General features: G+C 37.8%; 2 protein-coding genes and 1 long non-coding RNA gene across 4 annotated transcripts; 2 read left to right on the top strand and 1 right to left on the bottom strand.

Moving 5' to 3' along the window:
• Positions 1-1,998: 1,998 nt before the first annotated feature.
• LOC146619101 (uncharacterized) lies at positions 1,999-5,571 on the top strand. The gene is made up of 4 exons (XR_014906769.1): positions 1,999-2,080; positions 3,904-4,040; positions 5,258-5,302; positions 5,424-5,571. It is a non-coding gene; the product is annotated as an uncharacterized LOC146619101 (long non-coding RNA).
• A 2,178-nt stretch (positions 5,572-7,749) lies between these two features.
• Positions 7,750-13,841, top strand: paf1 (PAF1 homolog, Paf1/RNA polymerase II complex component). 2 transcript variants are annotated; one of them, XM_085370656.1, is made up of 14 exons: positions 7,750-7,927; positions 8,723-8,752; positions 8,873-8,965; positions 9,077-9,198; positions 9,291-9,357; positions 9,440-9,541; positions 9,732-9,837; positions 10,856-10,924; positions 11,068-11,171; positions 11,287-11,403; positions 11,567-11,695; positions 11,883-11,988; positions 12,496-12,574; positions 13,053-13,841. In XM_085370656.1, exons 1-14 carry the CDS (start codon positions 7,785-7,787, stop codon positions 13,478-13,480), a joined length of 1,695 nt encoding a protein of 564 aa, XP_085226782.1. In that variant the 5' UTR covers positions 7,750-7,784; the 3' UTR covers positions 13,481-13,841. The 2 variants fall into 2 exon arrangements, with proteins under 2 accessions (XP_085226782.1, XP_085226781.1); XM_085370655.1 differs by having other exon boundaries at positions 8,720-8,752.
• Positions 13,842-14,057: 216 nt separating this feature from the next.
• Positions 14,058-16,543, bottom strand: gmfg (glia maturation factor, gamma). Its single transcript, XM_085370663.1, has 7 exons — positions 16,496-16,543; positions 15,986-16,082; positions 15,791-15,840; positions 15,658-15,707; positions 14,821-14,903; positions 14,569-14,642; positions 14,058-14,211 (listed from the first exon to the last, which is right to left on the bottom strand). Exons 1-7 carry the CDS (start codon positions 16,496-16,498, stop codon positions 14,140-14,142), a joined length of 429 nt encoding a protein of 142 aa, XP_085226789.1. The 5' UTR covers positions 16,499-16,543; the 3' UTR covers positions 14,058-14,139.
• Positions 16,544-18,516: the final 1,973 nt, after the last annotated feature.

Below are 18,516 nucleotides of genomic sequence, written 5' to 3'. Positions count from 1 at the left end.
GGCCACGGCCAAGAGTTTGAATGTTAGGTCGATCAGACCTCACATAGATGCCAACTTTGTTTATGCGGACACATTTTGTTCACTTTTGTGTCATAGTTTTGTGTGAGGGAACCTGGATTTTGTTATCAGTCGAAAGACTTCTCCACCAGCCTGGATTAGATTTTGTTTTGTTTTATTTGTTTGACTTTAACTTTCAGATATTTCTCCTACTGACTGAAAGCATGTAGGATACTGAATGAGAATCAGCGACAGAAAATAGCGATCCTTTTTATGGTCCAACACTGTGCCATACCTTAGTTGCCAAGCCCAGATACCACTGCATTTGTTTCATCTCCATGGTTGTAACCTATCATTGGGCTGACCACATGTAATGTATGAAACAAAACAACAAGGTTCTGGTGTAGTGGCCAAAGTAAAAAGGCTTGAAAAGATGATGGGGTGACAGGCAAATTCTGAAAAAGATATTGCATTTCTTTGAAGATGTCAGTATTGTTTGCCACATTACCACTACAACTTATAACCTATAATAAAATGTATAGATGGTGGAACTTGTTATTGAATGTCAGAGAGATTATGAAGATACTACATAAGATATGGTAAAGTACAAAAAGTGGATTTAAATTGTGTACAAATATTGAGCAGAATTTAAAAAAATAGGATCAAATTTACTATATTGTTTGTATTGTATTTACTATTGTGTGGGCAGAGGGATATTGAACAGAAATCAGCTGTAATAAAGTTAGTATGGCTTACTTTGTGGTTGTGTATTTTTTTAATGTATTTTGCTTCAATGATCACATTAAACACATTTATTTAAAAAAAAAAAGGCATGATTAAGTGGAAATGAATAAGGCTGAGTCCATGAACAGAAACTGTTTAAAAGTACCCAGGTTGGAACCCTATTGACTGTCTTAATTGAACCAAAGATTCAACAAGGTGCTGGAAACATTCCTCAGAGATTTTGGTCTTGATAGCATCACAATGTTGCCTCTGATTTGTCGACTACACACATCCGTATTGCAAGTCTCCTGTTCCGTCACATTGCAAAGGTGCCCTGATCGTGTTTGGCTGGAGGTCATATGAGTACAGTAATCCCTTTGTCATGGTCATTGATCTAGATTTTTGATATGGAACATTATCTTGCTAGCAGAAGCTATTAGAAAATGGATTCACTTGCTATAAAGAGATGGACATGGTCACCAATAATACTCATTGTTCCAAAGTGTGACAAGAAAACGTTTCTGACATCATTACACAACCTGCACCAACATATGATACAAGGCAGGATGGATACACAATGTCATGTTGTTTGTACCAAATTTTGTCCCTCACTGAATATGAACTCTTTCCTAGACCGTTCTTTGTGAACCCTAGACATGGTTGTGTGGCAGGAGACCATCAATTTCTGAAACAGACCAGCCTGTCTGCCACCTCACAGTGTTCAAAATCACCTTCCTTTCTTGTTCTGATCCTCAGTTTGACCTTTAGGCAAGCTTGACCAAGTTAACACGTCTGAGTAGTTACTGTGTGATTGGTTGATTAGAAATTTACCTTGAGCAGTTGAACAGGTGTAACTAATAAAGTGGCTGGTCAGTTGTTTTTGTTTTTATTTTTAATCTATTGTTAAATTAATTGGCAAAACCTTTAAATTTAATTAAAGTACATTTTAAATTGGTAGAAGAAAATAATTTCGGGAATATTTTATGATTCTGTTTTATGTATGAAAAATATAAACCGAAAATTACAGTACAGCAGAATATGTCGTTCCCCCCCCCCCCCAATTAACAAAACATTGTTTCTACATATAGAAGCTACTGGTATTGATAATTTTATAATTGAATTACATTATCCAGAATAGAATATGTATTGTGAGAAAGATACGTAGTTTAATTTGGAGGCCTGACAGGACCTATCAGCGTCCGCGGACCACGGCTTAAATGAACCGATGTTGTAATTGGTTCTGAAAGCGGAACTGCGCTTGACGCGTAATGTGACGAGCATTGTAAACAAAACTATGGTAAATGTTTCCTTAGCCTAGAGAAGAAGGAATGCTGTCTCAGGAGTCTTTTCCTTGAGTAAGGTAAGAGGCCTAAAACACGAATTCCCCTATTTAGATACCGCTTTCTTGTTAACAGTATGGGTGTGTGCGGCAAATGAAACGTTAGCTAAAAGCCAGTGGCTCTAGTTTTTTCATCTCTTGTAGCTAACATAACTCGATTTCTGCACCGAAACTCGCGTAAACAGCTAATTACTCTAACGTTATCGTTAAGGTAAAAGTCAAATCCAATGGTTAGCTCAAGCACCCATGCACTCTCAATGCTCGAAAGTGTCTAGGTAGATGGCTAGCGGGACTGTTTATAGCTTGACATTAGATGCCACGCTAGCTAGCTACTCTCACTGTGTCTGTGTCACGCTGAACGATAATCGTGGACATTAAATAAAATATGACTCTGCACAGGTTTTGTGCGGTCAATGTCGATGAGTTTGGCAAAACTAGCTTTCATTTCATTGTTCATAATTAATGATTTTTTTTTTTAAACGTATCTTTTCTAAAAGATGAAAGATTAGCGGCACCAGGTATTTAACATCAGTTAATGAGTTTCTGTTCTTGTTGTCAATGACTCTCAAACATTGACTCAAATCTTTTCCACAACCAATTAATTAAACGTGAAACATGCACGGAAATTAAATGTATAGGGCAAAACACACAGGCTATACAATATTAATGAACCTGAAGGTCAATATTATTATTATTTTCTGGACCCCCGTGGCCTCCCTCTTCCCCCTGGCAAGACTGTGCTGGTAATGAAATAAATAAAATAAAGGTGAGCACGAAGTAGGAAGACTCCTTAGAATGAGTTGAAAAAAATAAATTGTCCTTTATTCCTGCATATACATTTTTTACTTTTGTGTGTGTCATTTGTATTGTCTCACTTTGTATGTTCCTCAACTTTATCTGTTTTTGGTGTGCCACCCCAAATATTTTAGTGGCCCACATTTGGCCACCCTTATGAAAAAATTGTGGAGGTGCCCCTGCTTCAGTAATGTTGAGGCCTAAGCTCTGGAAAGGCCAATCATGACTCTGTGTTTTTGTTTTGTTCCCCCCCCCCCCCCCCCCCCCCCCCAATGCATTCACAGAAACTGGTTGAAAAGCAACCAGTTTCCAGAGGAAAAAGTTGAAAGACCTTCAAATTGTATTGTTTAGCATTTTCCATAGAATCAACTACAGAAATGGAAGTAAATTGTGTATTTAGTTGCTACTAATAACAAAGTGCCTAAAGATACAGTTTAAAATCACTTCTTTGCCAAGGTGTCACTTGTGCGTCGATAAAACACTAATTAATCCTGTAACTTGGGTGCTTGAATTATTTCTTGGTCAGCCTTAAGTGGTTAACAGAGAAACATTCCTATGAAAATGGTCAGGTACAATGACCGAATTTAAAAACTCGTGAAAAAGCAGCCACTGTCCAAACGAAAACACGGAAAGACCTTCTTTGCCAAGGTGTCACTTGTGCGTCGATAAAACACTAATTAATCCTGTAACTTGGGTGCTTGAATTATTTCTTGGTCAGCCTTAAGTGGTTAACAGAGAAACATTCCTATGAAAATGGTCAGGTACAATGACCGAATTTAAAAACTCGTGAAAAAGCAGCCACTGTCCAAACGAAAACACGGAAAGACCTTCAGAAAGGCTGAGGAACTACTGCTCAAGACAACTTTAAAAAGTTACCAAAAAGCCTGAGTACAAAATCTAATACCTTGAGGAGAGGCTCAAGACTTTTGGACTGCATGTTGTATGTGCTACAGACATAATTTGATTGTTATTTGGCAACAACATGGTGCCCACTACCTTCATAAAACTGAAGACATCACTTATTTATGACGCATGTGTCGTCCTCACAGAGCTCCAGGATGTTGTGTGAAATCCTGCTCACATCGCTATGGCTCCTGTTTGTTATCTTCTGGCTGGAGTTGATAAGCCTGTGGTTGTTCCTGTCCATGTTCTTCCAAGACCGTGCATTTTACCACTGGGGGGATGGGTAAGAGATTGTTCTATGGTGTCTTTTTTTTTTTTTTTTAATATTTTTATTTCTTGAGTGATTAAGTTGTATCTACATATCTCACAATATCCGAATTAAATGTAGTCATTCTTCATCTAAGTACCTGATTTATTCTACTGCTTTTCCCATTGAATTGGTTTAAGGCTGCGCCATCCTCTTGTCGCCTTATTAGCTAGGATCCATAGACAACTTCTGCTATTAATTTATTTAAAAAGTTGTCTCTGACAATGAGAGCTTCGTGTCAAGAGCAACTAACCTATCAGGACTACGTTGAATGCATTGCTTTGGAACAAACACTTGTTCAGAAATTCCTCAGTTTTCTATCCAAATAAAATACAGTTTCTTCTGCTGCATATGTTTTGATTCAACACACACCAATAACAGACCAATCTGGGAACAGTTAGATGTGTGCAAGATGGCACAGTTGTGCTGAGCAAATTCAATGCTCTTTCAAATTTGAGTTTTTCAAGGGCAGTTAAGTATGTGTCAGTGTGTTGTTACTAAGTCAGATTGATTTGTACTGTCACCCATAATTATAAACAAGTTTGACTTCACATGACTCATGTTTTGCTCACTGAAATGTCTTTGAACTAACTTGGACAAAGTTTGTGGAAAAAAGAGAGACTGTAGACTCACAAGGATTGAAAGTAAAGATGTCACAATTTTAAACTATGGCTGTAATTTGATCTTAACCCTCAAGCCCTGTTTTGAACTCTTTACCTGTCTGAGCTCCTCTCTGCCTATGCTCCAGGAAAAACCACGAGGTCTAGCTCAAAACTAATGCTGTCCATCCCACGGACTAACCTCAAATCCCGTGGTGATAGACCCTTCTCTGTGGCAGGTCCCAGACTTTGGAATAGTCTCCCCTTAAATATTAGATCAGCACAAACACTTGAGCAATTTAAATCTTTACTAAAGACACATTTCTATGCCCTGGCTTTTAACACACTATGACCCAAGCATTTTGGTCTTATTTGAATTAGTTTAGCTATTGTTTTAATTCTTTTACTGTCCTATTATTGTTTTTTTTTATTGTTATTATTGTATTACATTGTTGCTTTTTAATACCATTTTTATATTGTTAAGCACTTTGTGCAGCATCGGCTGTTTGAAATTTGCTATATAAATAAATTTGACCTTGACCTTGAACTAGTAGATGGGAAAAATATTTTAAAGCCATTCGCTTGTCATTGCAGGATGTTTGCAGATGATCCTGGACAGATGATCTACATGTTAAGCCGGTATGAATTATGTCTTGATTCAGTGTGTTGTGGGTTTTTGTTTGTTTGTGTGGTGTTTTTTAAAATATGAGCTGTTTGTTTATACCTGTATGCAAATCTGATCTCTTGTCCCTTTCCACAGCGCTGATGCCCAGACAGAGACGCAAACCTGAGATGGAGAAAAGAAAAGAAAACAAGAAGTCCACTAAAGACTCTGAATGGAGAGCTGTTGAAGTAATGTGACTGAAGAATATAAAAAAAGGCAGGAGCCTTTTTTTTTTTTTTTTTTTTTTTTTTTTTGTCCTGCCTGGCGCACCCTTGTGCACAGTCCACTGTCAATAACAGATGGTAGAGAGGTACAGCATGAGTGAAGGGCCAAGCTGAGATGCAGAGGGGTGTGTGCAACATTTATGATTTTTACTCTCAAATTTTGGTGAAACAGAATGAATGTAAAGGAACTGTTGATTCAGAAGAGACTATGCTTTTTTTTTTTTTTTTCTTTTTAAATGTTGAGTGTTTTGATCATGTGATTCTATGCAACTACATTTGTTGCTTTTTACAGCTTATATTCATGGTTTCAGAAAGCTGATGACTGTAAATCTGTTACCAGATGATTATTTTATATATATATATATATATATATATATATATATATATATATATATATATATATATATATATATAATTTTTTTTTTTTTTTTTTTTTTTTTTAATATATTATCTTTTTTCTTTTTATTATTTGTTCCAGTCAATTATCAGGTGTTTGTATGTTTGATGCTACAGCTTTTAACAATGAGCTACTTTTGAATGTTGGATTTGATGGAACACATGTGATGAGTGTAGAATAGGTAATTAATAATTTGATCAAATATTTTTATACACTTAACACTAAGCGTTTCACCTACAGTACATAAAGCATTATTTGAGCTTGAAGGAGGTATAGTAGAGTATTACAAATTTCAGCCTTTATCTGATTTTGATCAACTGTATTACCACTCTTATAAAATAAATCTTATACCAGGTCAGAAGATGGCAAGGGAAATGTATTCATTTGTAAAAGGGGATCAAGAAATGTATCGGGGGAATGGTAGCAAGTGTATAAAGCAACTTTTTTTTTTTTTTTTTTTTTTTTTTTTTTTAAAATATATAGATATATCCAGTACATAAAAGGAAAAGTCCACTTTTCAAACATATTAGTCTCAGCTAGCCTGTGAGATTATTTGTCTGCCAGCCATTTTTGTGTTATCTTTAGGTGTCTGTTGATTAAATGGTTTCCCCTGAAACAGCATATTTGGGTTTTCTTCGTTTCAATAAATTTTTCTCCCAGAGAGCCAAATGTTGTCACTTTTAAACTGGTCTTAAACAATAGTTCTACAAGCTTTCTGAAGAGCTTTTTTGAGGGTATTTCAATTTTATTGGAAAATGTATTTCTTTAGTCAAATATATGGAAAAAATGCCAAAGATAAGTTTGGAAGAAACTAGTGTTGGGTTTTTTGTTCTGTTTTTGCACCGATAAGTTGATTCCCAAAGATCTATTAAATGAAAGCTTGTATTGGGTCAAGGTGAGGACAAGAAGTAGGAGACCTACAGCAGATGAGCAGTGTGTGTGTGTGAAAGCCATGTGCTTAAGAAGTTGGAATCCAGCAAAGACCTGATACAGGAGCTGCAGTTGATCCATCTACCGTCGATGCTCACTTCAACCTCATCAGAAATGGTGTGATAGGAGGGGTCTCTGTTACACCTGTTTGAATCTATTAAGCAAGGTAAACTGGGAGAAAAGGCTGAGGTATGCCAAATTCCAGGAGAACTGGATGAAACATCAGTGGCAACAAGTCTTCTATAGTAATTTATCCAAATCATCACTGTATGTATGGAGGAAGTCAGAAAAGGCACAACAGTCAATGTCTACATCAGCTGTAAAACATGGAGTCTAAGTCAGTAGTGTGACTTACTGACATCATTACAGTATCAGATTTTGATCCACCATGCAATACCATCCAGCAGAGGCTTAATTTTTCATGTCAATGATCCCAAACACATTGCAGTAAAAGCATACATAGATTTAAAAAATAAATAAATATTAGTCATGGACTGGCTTCCCCAGAGCATACACCTTGATGCTATTCAAGCAGTGCTGGATCATTTCAACAAAGAACAGGAAAAAAAGCCAGTCAGTATTCAAAGAGCTTTGAATGTCCTTAGAAACCTGAAGCAGATTTCTGAAAACTACTTATAGGAAAGCTTGCCTAACAGAGTTTAGGTTGTGTTGAAGAATAAAGGTTGTCATACCAAATACTCTGTTTCAAAAATCGCCAATGTCCCCTTTTCCTGTGAAATAAAATTTAAAAAAAAAAAAAGGACAACGGGTTGTTCAAGTACTTCAAATTCCAGAACACTAGGAGGCGCTCACAATAAAGAAAGTCCACTTAAGAACTGGAGATGTGGATACACTACCGGGTCATCATCCCATCCTGCTAATAAAAGATGAAAACGCACTCAGGCCATGAACTCGATAGGAGTTAATGTTTTTTTGTTGACTTCGGACGTATTTGTGCAAACAAACGGTTTTGTTTTTAATTTTAAGCGTTTTTTCATAAACATGGCTCCAACGATTCAGACACAATCTCAACGAGAAGACGGCCACAGGTACGTTCAACAGTGCCTTTACAAGTTCGCGTACCTGAGTGGTTTCTGCAGGTTTTGTGTCAGTTTACGACACGGAATTAAGGTTAATGCAGAAACAAGTGGTCAGCGGGTCCCAGGGTGCTTTTGTGATGTGTGTAGCATTAGTCGGAAGTGTTAGCAAACAAACAATCAAGCTTAACGTTCGGCTAATTTACGAGAAGCTTACAGAAATCAGCGTAGGGATTTCCATAAGCTTAGTGTCAGTAGTTTGTGCCGGTCAACAATTTATTATTATTATTATTATTTTTAGCAGCACTAATGTAAAGTTCAGGCAAATCAAAAGCTGACTTTATGTTGGCTACAAGAATGCTAACAACAATGTGGCGGAAAAAAGGCGCCTGAAAGATTAGTTATTAAGTACTAAAAAATAGTGGTTTTAAGTTTGTCATATGTGTAGGGTAGCTTTTGTTCCTTTTAAACATGATAACGCACAAATACCCCTTCCAGTGTTGCCATTGCCAATATTTGTTTTGAATTTTTGGTCGTTCGTTTGTAATCTTGCAAAATACAATAAAACAAATAAAATGAGAGTTAGCTTGTAATTAGTTTAAGCTGTACATTTCAGACCACAGTGAAAAGTATGTATAGACAACATAAGGAATGCCCTATTTTTGCCCAAAAGGAGAGGTTCTCTGTTTTCCAAGTTGAAGACATTTGGATTCTTAATATAAAATTAAATTGTGTAGTAAAGGGATTGTGCACTCTTTACTACTAACCAATGGCTGTTTTGTTTTTTGTTTTTTTTTCTTCCAGCAGGCCATCCTCTCACAGAACCGTCCCAGAGAGGTCAGTAGATTAAAAACATATTTGTATGTACTTAGTTTCTGTCAGGTACAGAAACTGCTTCTGTATGTGAAGATTGCTGGCTTACCATTGGTGTATTCTTTACTTTGGTGCTCTTGACAGGTCTGGAGTTGTCTGCAGAGTGAAATACTGCAACACCTTGCCTGACATACCCTTTGATCCTAAATTCATCACTTATCCATTTGATCAGCACAGGTATTCATTTTTCACTCCACTGAATGGAGTGAATACAAGTATTCACTTCCCATCAAGTAAACATGTTTAAACACACACCCATATATAACCTGTGGTTTTCTTTATTGGCAGGTTTGTACAGTATAAAGCCACTTCTCTTGAGAAGCAGCACAAGCATGAACTCCTGACTGAACCAGACCTTGGGGTCACCATTGATCTTATCAACCCAGACACATACCGCATAGACCCCAACAGTAAGTCTCCATCAAGGTTGATCCTGTTCTTAATTTACATTGTGAATTATTTAAATGTCTGCACAGACTAAGTTAATCTTTCACATTTTCAGTTCTGTTGGATCCCGCTGATGAAAAACTGTTGGAGGAGGACATCCAGGCTCCATCCAGTTCAAAGAGGTATGACTACTAAATAGGCTGGTTTGTGTTATGCATTCAGCAATATTTTTTTATTTTGAGCAATTTTCCCCTTCCCTATAAGGTCGCAGCAGCATGCCAAAGTTGTCCCATGGATGAGGAAGACGGAATACATTTCCACAGAGTTTAACCGATACGGTGTTTCCAATGAGAAAGTGGAAGTCAAGTAAGTTGGATCAGTGAACTCCACCTTTACATTTCACACATCAGAATCAGAATACTTTATTGATCCCTGGGGGAAATTATTTTTTTTGTTACAGTGCTCCATTATAAACCAACATTAACAAGACCCACACATGTACAGATGCATGTTCTAGGTGTTCATGTAATCGAGACGTTTTTGTTTTTGCGTTTAGGATTGGAGTGTCTGTCAAACAGCAGTTTACAGAAGAAGAGATCTACAAGGACCGAGACAGTCAGATTTCTGCGATTGAGAAGACGTTTGAGGATGCACAGAAATCTGTGAGTGAGCATATTAATATGCTGCTTGATTATGGCTAAAATAATAATCACGATTATTTTTACTGAAATTGAGATCTCAATTATTTGACGATATTTATTTAACAATGTACTGAATATTGGCTTTAAAGATTGTCAAAAAATAATATAAAATAGTGTGCAAATACTGATAACAGTGCAAATTTTGCAATACAAAAAATAACTGAAAAGTGTTGATTATCACTGAGCAGTGGTCTTTGGCGAGGAAAAACATTACCACGTTTGTTATCTCCTTATATCTCTGGGAGCTGGTGGGATATTTAGTCGCGTTGTACAGGGTATTGTGAATGCAGGTCTGTGAGGATGAAGCAGGTGTTGTCGAGAGTTTTTCTCTGTGCTCCTTCATTGTTTGATCGTATGTCACTTTGTGAGCGGTCTTCAAATGATTGAATAAATTTGTAGTGTTGCTCTGTGGTGCAGCTACGACACCGTAGCAAAGCTGACACACTACGCGAACCCATAATGTTTCCACACCACTGAAGTCGTTTTACCTCTCTTTTCAACCAACGGCATTCTTTCTTCAGCAGCCATTATCCTCTCCTCTCCAAATAACTTCTGCTTACCTTTTCGAGCTTTCCGAGCGTCCCTCGGGTCCTCTTGTTGTGACGGGTGTTCGAAACCCAGAGAGGTGCGCTTGATTTGCCACACAGAGCAACGCGAGAGTAAAGCACGAGGGAGGTGCTAATAATCGGCTCAGTCATTTTTAATGATCATTGAAAGCCCAGATCGTAATTTAGATTAAAATTCGATTAATTGAGCAGCCCTAGCTCAAATCCTTCTCTCCTTACACCAACAAAATGATATAATATGTAAAAGAAATGAGTTCAATTTAAACCTTGTATTGGATGTGCGACTCTTGTTCCGGCAATTTAAAAATAAATAAATAAATTGTTCTGTTTGTCAACTGATTTCTTTTATTTTGATACGTGTTTGTGTTGGTAAGCTACAAACTAGCTAAAATGGAGTTGTTCTTGATCTCCAGATTACACAGCATTACAGCAAACCCAGAGTTACTCCTGTGGAGGTACTACCTGTGTTCCCTGACTTTAAGGTGAGCTAAGTCCTTAACTGAATTTATTTGTATTAACCCATGGAACCTTAATGATTGAAACATGCATGCAACAACAACAAAAGAAATCCACTTTTGTTGCGCTGGTAGTTAAAAATAATAAATACATTTTCTCTTTGCCCCAGATGTGGATCAATCCATGTGCTCAAGTCATATTTGACTCCGATCCTGCACCTAAAGACATGTCTGGACCAGCAGCTGTGGAAATGATGTCTCAGGCCATGATCAGGTATGATCAGATGTGTTTTCTCTGTTCTCCTCTTCAACCGCTTTTATTTTTGTTTTTGTTGTTGTTTTGTTTTTTTTGTTTTTGTTAAATGTCACTTGTTGTTTGTGAAATATAGAGGTATGATGGATGAAGAAGGAAATCAGTTTGTGGCCTACTTCCTGCCCAATGAGGAAACGCTCCGAAAGCGCAAGAGAGACTTTGAAGAGGGGATTGATTACATGCCTGAGGATCTGTAAGTAAAATAATGCATCACAAACATGTATCTGTGGAATTTACTGCATTAAATAAACATTAATTGGGTGTTATTTATTTTACTTTATTTTTATTTTTTTGAGTGTGTTTGGTGAAAGTGTACTGTACACAAGTATAATGGAATTTTGTATGGTATGTTTCAGCTATGATTACAAGATAGCAAGGGAATACAACTGGAACGTTAAGAACAAAGCCAGCAAAGGCTATGAAGAGAACTACTTCTTTATCTTCAGAGATGGAGACGGTGTTTACTACAATGAGCTGGAGACAAGGTGACACCTTAGAAATGATTTGTATATGTTGACACTTGGATGGAAAATATTTTTAACTACTTCAACATTGTACATGTTGGTTTGTTGCACAAGTTTTGGTATTGGTGGTATTGATGTTGTTGCACAAACCGTCATGACAAATAACTGGCTGGCCAAGACCTTTTACAACTGTTATTCTGGCCTGTAGGGTGCGCTTGAGCAAGAGAAGAGCCAAGGCTGGAGCACAGTCTACAACAAACGCTGTGCTGGTGTGTAAGCACAGAGACATGAATGAGAAGGAGCTTGAAGCTCAGGTGAGTGCATTTCATTGTTTTTCAGAGCTTTCAATCAAGAGTTTAGCTTTCCATCCTATAGTTTGCTGATGAAGCTAGAAACGTATGTTGTTGTTACTGAAAATTTTTTTTTGTTTGTTTGTTTTGTTTTTCTTGGAAGAAGGTTGGGATTGATACAATGTCTTTAAAGACAAAGAAAACTATTTAGAAGTTTAGAACTGTATGATTGATCTAATAGAAGTAGTTCTGCTGCAACACATTTGATAAACAAAGTAGTTGCTATACAAAAGAAGTGCCGGTATGGGAGGTGTCTTTTATTGCTTTAAGCAAAAAAACCAAAAACTAACGGGGTCAATGATGGTTTGCATTATTATATATATTTAGCCCCCTGCTTCCAGCGTTTTCCACGTCACTCGACAGACTACACTAGATTACAAATTCTTTCTAGGAATGGCCGTATACTTTGATTTTTGTCATTCCTCTGTTACTGTGTATTTATAACTGACTGCCTTCACTGTGATTTTTCAGGAGGCACGTAAAGCTCAGTTGGAGAACCATGAGCCAGAAGATGAGGAAGAAGATATGGACAAAGAGACTCAAGATTCTGGTTAGTTGTTGACATATAATTTTTACTGACTTTTCTACCCTCTACCCAGAATTGTCTGGGGAAGGACTCTGATGATTTGATTTGATTGTTTTTGTCGAATTAAGCAACAAACTTTGTTTTAGAAATACGTGACAGTCTGGGCGGTGAGCTACCAGAGCATTTTCTGTAATTTTACACATTTATGATGTATGGAAACTGTCATGTGCTGTTGAAATTGCACGTCTTTAGCTTATATCTAGGTAACTGGAACGATTCTTATATAGTGCTCTTTTTTTTTTTTTTTTTTTTTTTTTTTTTTTTTTTTAAACCTGAGCACTTATTGCACTTTATCTAAATCTAATTAATATTTTGGGGATTAAATCTGTAGTGAAATGTCTTTAAAGTGCAGTCTCATTTGTCCGTATGTGCCCTCAATGTAAAATGAGTTTGAGCGATTGTCAGTAACTATGCTAAATCAACGAACTGCTATTTTCTCCAGGTGATGAGAAGAAGGGCAGTGGCAGCGAGGCAGAAAACTCTGGCAGTGAATCTGAGAGAGACGATGAAGAACAGGAACAAAGGGGAGAAGATGAGGACGAGGATGAAGACAGAGGGAAGAGGAGGCGGAAGGCAAGCGGCAGTGGTAGCGAGAGCGGCGAGGAGAGGACCAGAGAAATGCGAGATGAGGAAGAGATCTTTGGCAGTGATGACGACAGCGACGACAATGAGCCAAAGAATTCAGCCAGGAGCAGCGGGGAGGAGGGCAGCGACAGTGAGGATGAAGGAGGGAACAGAAGAGGCAGCCGGAGTCGCAGCGCCTCTCCTGCAGGCAGCGACCGCAGCAGCGACCATTCAGAGACTCGGGCTCAGAGTGGGAGTGGAAGTGACAGAGGCTCAGATTCCAGTGACGCCAGCGACAGTGAATAAGACCAGTGAGCCGGTGACCTGTCTTATCTATATATTGAGCTCCAAACATTGGCGCTCTTACACTGTCATTGAGTATAATATTGGCCTGATGTGGGGCTGAAATTTCTTGCTGATTACAAATTGTTTATGAAATGCTGGTAACCTTTCACCTGGATACAACTCTGTTTAATCCAGTTTTTATTTGTAGATTTAACTCTAGTTGCTATTTGTACGCCATTCCTCTATGTTGTTTGCCAGATGGTCATTAAAGGATCATGTTTAAAAAAAAAGAAAAAATGAAAGAAGTTTTCCACTCTTGAAATGCCTTTGGAGTGGGAATAGTGTAAAGCATGTGGGCTCTCAAAGCAGGTAATAAATTGTAGACGACATTTTGTAAAACAAACCTCTGACCAGAGTTTGTTCTTTTTCTGCGTCTTTTTCTGATTTGGGAACCTCTTGAGTATTTTCATGAATTTAACCTGTGCTGTAATTAGTACAGCTGATCTTATAGTATTGTATTTGTTCATCTGAAAAAAAACAACAACCCTAAAATGACTGATTTAAATGCAGAACTGACAAAGCTGTTTGGGTTAAAATGTTTATTAACAATTCCATACACACCAGATGGACATTAAACTGAGCCTCGTAAAGGAACCTTTGGAGATGCAGAAGATGTACATTCAGCGAAAAAATGACAGGTGGCTCTTCAGCCATTCTTCTGTCAAGTCATCGGGGTTTCTTGTTTCAAACACCTTAGAGAGTAAAGCAAAGAAATTATAAAATGAGCAATAGCTCATACACAGGAGAATTAACATGTAAGAAAAGACATGTTTATAAGAAAACATTACATTAAAATATGAATAACCTGCTAAATAAATTGGCAGTAAACAAAAGTATGTCTGTCAACTACATAACTAAAAACAACTGAGTAGATTTCAGAGAAAAGTAAATCTGAGACTTTCAATTAAAATCTACAAATTTACAGATTTTCAATTTCTCTGAATAAAAAGTAGAAATATTATATTGTTATTATATTGTTACATTAAATACTAGTGTATTTACTCAACATACCACTGTATATTATAAACTCATAATTTTGTGATAATTACCTTTGTGAGCTCTGCAGTTTGGACCAGTCGATTCTTGCTTCCTGCATACATCATCTGCTGCTCTGGCTTGCACCCTATTAAAGTGAAAGTGACATTTTTGGGGGGGTAATTTTAATACTCGCCCAAACATATCTTTAGAATTCTAATTCAACCTTCATCACCATAAAAACATTTAAAAGTGTATTTTAGATTAGTTTACTTTGCCATTGTTGCTACAATGCTTTAAGAATCTAGATTACTGTAACTGCTTACCCACAGGACTGGAGAATATGAAACACAGCGGGTAAGACACTCTGCCATCATCATGGACATATTTGTAGCTGTAGACAATGAATGTACGTTTCTGTCAAGGAACTTTTCTGTGTATATAACCATATCAGTAGAATCTGCACAGGAGCAAGCAGAAAGGAGTCTGAAGAGGTGTAGGTATGAATTGGAGAGAAGAGGAATGAAAGTCAGTAAAAGCAAGACAGAATACATATGTGTGAATAAGAAGGAGACATGTAAAGGTGATGCTGGAAAAGTAGTGGCAGCAAAGGTGGATGAGTTTAAATACCTGGGGTCAACCAATCCAGTGCACAAGAGAGGTGAAGAAGAGTGCAGCCAGGGTAGAGTGGGTGCGAAAAAGTATCGGGGATGATTTATAAGGGTTTACAAGATGGCAATGAGACCTCTTATGATGTACGGTTTGGAGACCGTGACACTGGCAAAAAGACAGGTGGCAAAGCTGAATATGTTAATATTCTTTAATTTGATTGACAGGATTAGAGATGAAGACATCAGAGGGACAGCTCAGGTTGAGACAAAATTATAGCGGCAACCCTGAGACTGGACGTGTGCAGAAGGGATGTGGAGCAATCAGGCAGGAGGAAAAGAGGACCGCAGAGGAGATTCATGGCTGTTGTGAAAAAGGACATGCAGAGGGTTGGTGTGACAGAAGAGGATAATAGGATAGAATGAGATGGAGGCAGATGATCAACTCCGGTGACCCAGAAGGGGAGCAGCCAACAGAAGATCACTTGATTTTGCAAAAAGACAATTTTTTTTTTAATTAATAATTTTGCTTTTCATGATATGATGTAAGGATATCTGGGCTGCCGCTCTGGAAGTTCATTTCTTAAGTCATCCATTGAGATGTCCTAGAAGACAAGACAGAGTGCGAGAGACTTTTTAAATCAAAACAAACAGAGTAAATAAAGAGAGAAAGAAAAAATTGACTTACGTCATATTCCTCCTCAAGAATAACGAGCTGTTTCGCCATGTCTATTTTCACTAAGAAATTTCAAAGAGAAATCTTTTGTGCTTTGATTTTATTTTATATTAGTTGGTCTGCAGCTATTCATATGCGATGAAAATGTTTGATAATGGTTTTACAAATGTGAAGTACGTGTGTAAGGAACGGATAAACGTTACTTACTTAGTATGGCAGCATTGCTGGTCTCTTTTCGAAATCGAAACTTTTTCAGTTTATCTTTCAGACTTTCATCCACTTCACACACAACTAAAGAGCTTGACTGTAAAAACAGGCCATGAAAACATTAGTTAAATTGTGTCACTCTATTAAATGCTCAATATCTCCAGATAATACTGTGATAAATAGTTAAGTGGGCTGGTCTACAGACCAAAAATAGAAACAAAAAAACGGGGTGAAGGACATCTACTAGATCTGTAAAGGGCTCTATCCACCTTGCATGGGTATATTAAACATCCATGACACTCTTTGACATTTTGAGGGCAGGAAATGTGTTGCAGCAATATGCAAGATTGTAGTTTCCTGTTTTATAGAGCAAGGGGGATGGTCGCAATGGTTAAGTAGAACAAATATCTTTATGCGCACAGACAAATACGTAGTATTACGGTTCATCGAATGCAGTGAACTTCAATTGAAAAGCTAAGTCTTTCAAGAAATTGCATCAGTTTCACCTACCATTCTCAAAGGATCCTTCTCTGCTTTTAAGTCCTGAGGGTAACACCGCCTTGCTTAAACTGTTTGCGATAGACTGACAGTTACTTTCAAACTGTTAAAGATGGCAGGGGAGGGCAGACACAATGCTAGATCGCCTCTCAGTCATGCTTCCTCCTTTCAGCAGGAAAACATGACAGCAGTGGTGAAGCGGAGCAACGTATCTCAGTCTTTTATTGCATAGGGGATAAATTATGGAAAACATTTACACACTAAACTCACACATTTTACCGTAGCAGAAGAAGCTGGAGTTGAAATTGAATAATTTTAGGCCATTTAAACCTGAAGATGATCAGGTTAATCATTTTGTGTTGTCTTTTACTGTCACTTAGTATCTGCGACTTTCACTTCCCTTTATAATGTGAACGTGAATATCAAAGTGAAACTTGCAGATGTAGAAGACGTCTTCATATCCTTAAACAATAGCAAAACAGAATGTTGTTTAGGAGTTGAAGTATTTTATTTATACAATTTAAGTCATAATAATAAAAAATAAGAAAGCTATTATGTTTAAGCAGCCAAAAGTGTGGGAAGAATAATTTATTTAAAAAAAATTCTTACTGTTTTACATTCCGGTTACATTATGGAAGGGCAACCTATAAATCACAAGTGACAGCACATTGTAATATTAGAGTTGATACTGGATTTTTTGGTCAATATTGGAATTTGTAAGGCACTGGTCACTTACACATGCTCTGTGTTGCCTTATAGGGCCTTTTCCCACCACGCCTGAAACTAAAAGGCTTAAGTCAGATCTCACACTCTGCACGACTGCCGTGCATTCAAGAATCTGCAGCCTGAAAGAAATCAGTTTCCTTTCTTTATGAATAAATTACAGTGGGGCAAAAAAGTATTTAGTCAGCCACCGATTGTGCAAGTTCCCCCACTTAAAATGATGACAGAGGTCAGTAATTTGCACCAGAGGTACACTTCAACTGTGAGAGACAGAATGTGAAAAAAAATCCATGAATTCACATGGTAGGATTTGTAAAGAATTTATTCGTAAATTACGGTGGAAAATAAGTATTTGGTCACCTCAAACAAGGAAGATCTCTGGCTCTCACAGACCTGTAACGTCTTCTGTAAGAAGCTTTTCTGTCCCCCACTCGTTACCTGTATGAATGGCACCTGTTTGAACTCATCATCTGTATAAAAGACACCTGTCCACAGCCTCAAACAGTCAGACTCCAAACTCCGCCATGGCCAAGACCAAAGAGCAGAAAAGAAGGACACCAGAAAAAGTATTGTAGACCTGCACCAGACTGGGAAGAATGAATCTACAATAGGCAAGCAGCTTGGTGTGAAAAAATCAACTGTGGGAGCAATCATCAGAAAATGGAAGAACACCCCCATACCTACTGTGAAGCATGGGGGTGGAAACATCATGCTATGGGGCTGTTTTTCTGCCAAGGGGACAGGACGACTGATCCGTGTTAAGGACAGAATGAATGGGGCCATGTATCGGGAGATTTTGAGCCAAAACCTCCTTCCATCAGTGAGAACTTTGAAGATGAAACGAGGCTGGGTCTTCCAACATGACAATGATCCAAAACACACCGCCCGGGCAACAAAGGAGTGGCTCCGTAAGAAGCATTTGAAAGTCCTGGAGTGGCCTAGCCAGTCTCCAGACCTCAACCCCATAGAAAATCTGTGGTGGGAGTTGAAAGTCCGTGTTGCTCGGCGACAGCCCCAAAACATCACTGCTCTCGAGAAGATCTGCATGGAGGAATGGGCCAAAACACCAGCTACTGTGTGTGCAAACCTGGTAAAGACCTATAGTAAACGTTTGACCTCTGTTATTGCCAACAAAGGTTATGTTACAAAGTATTGAGTTGTATTTTTGTTATTGACCAAATACTTATTTTCCACCCTGATTTACGAATAAATTCTTTACAAATCCTACCATGTGGATTCATGGATTTTTTTTTCACATTCTGTCTCTCACAGTTGAAGTGTACCTCTGGTGCAAATTACTGACCTCTGTC

This window comes from Diplotaxodon limnothrissa, linkage group LG14 (genome assembly GCF_057381915.1).
Source record: "Diplotaxodon limnothrissa isolate DT_005_m linkage group LG14, D_limnothrissa_male_GT1.1, whole genome shotgun sequence".
NCBI lineage: Eukaryota > Metazoa > Chordata > Actinopteri > Cichliformes > Cichlidae > Diplotaxodon > Diplotaxodon limnothrissa.
The sequence above is the reverse complement of the archived record's forward strand: the minus strand, read 5'-3'. Positions and strand labels throughout refer to the sequence as shown.

Coding starts and splice junctions, on each gene's coding strand:
- paf1 (XM_085370655.1), top strand. CDS start 7,785: ATGAACTCGATAGGAGTTAATGTTTTTTTGTTGACTTCGGACGTATTT. Junction 7,928..8,719: donor CAACGAGAAGACGGCCACAG/GTACGTTCAACA, acceptor TTTTTCTTCCAG/CAGGCCATCCTCTCACAGAA. Junction 9,542..9,731: donor AATGAGAAAGTGGAAGTCAA/GTAAGTTGGATC, acceptor TTTTGCGTTTAG/GATTGGAGTGTCTGTCAAAC.
- gmfg (XM_085370663.1), bottom strand. Junction 15,708..15,790: donor TTCTTGAGGAGGAATATGAC/GTAAGTCAATTT, acceptor CTTGTCTTCTAG/GACATCTCAATGGATGACTT. Junction 14,212..14,568: donor AAACTGCAGAGCTCACAAAG/GTAATTATCACA, acceptor TTACTCTCTAAG/GTGTTTGAAACAAGAAACCC.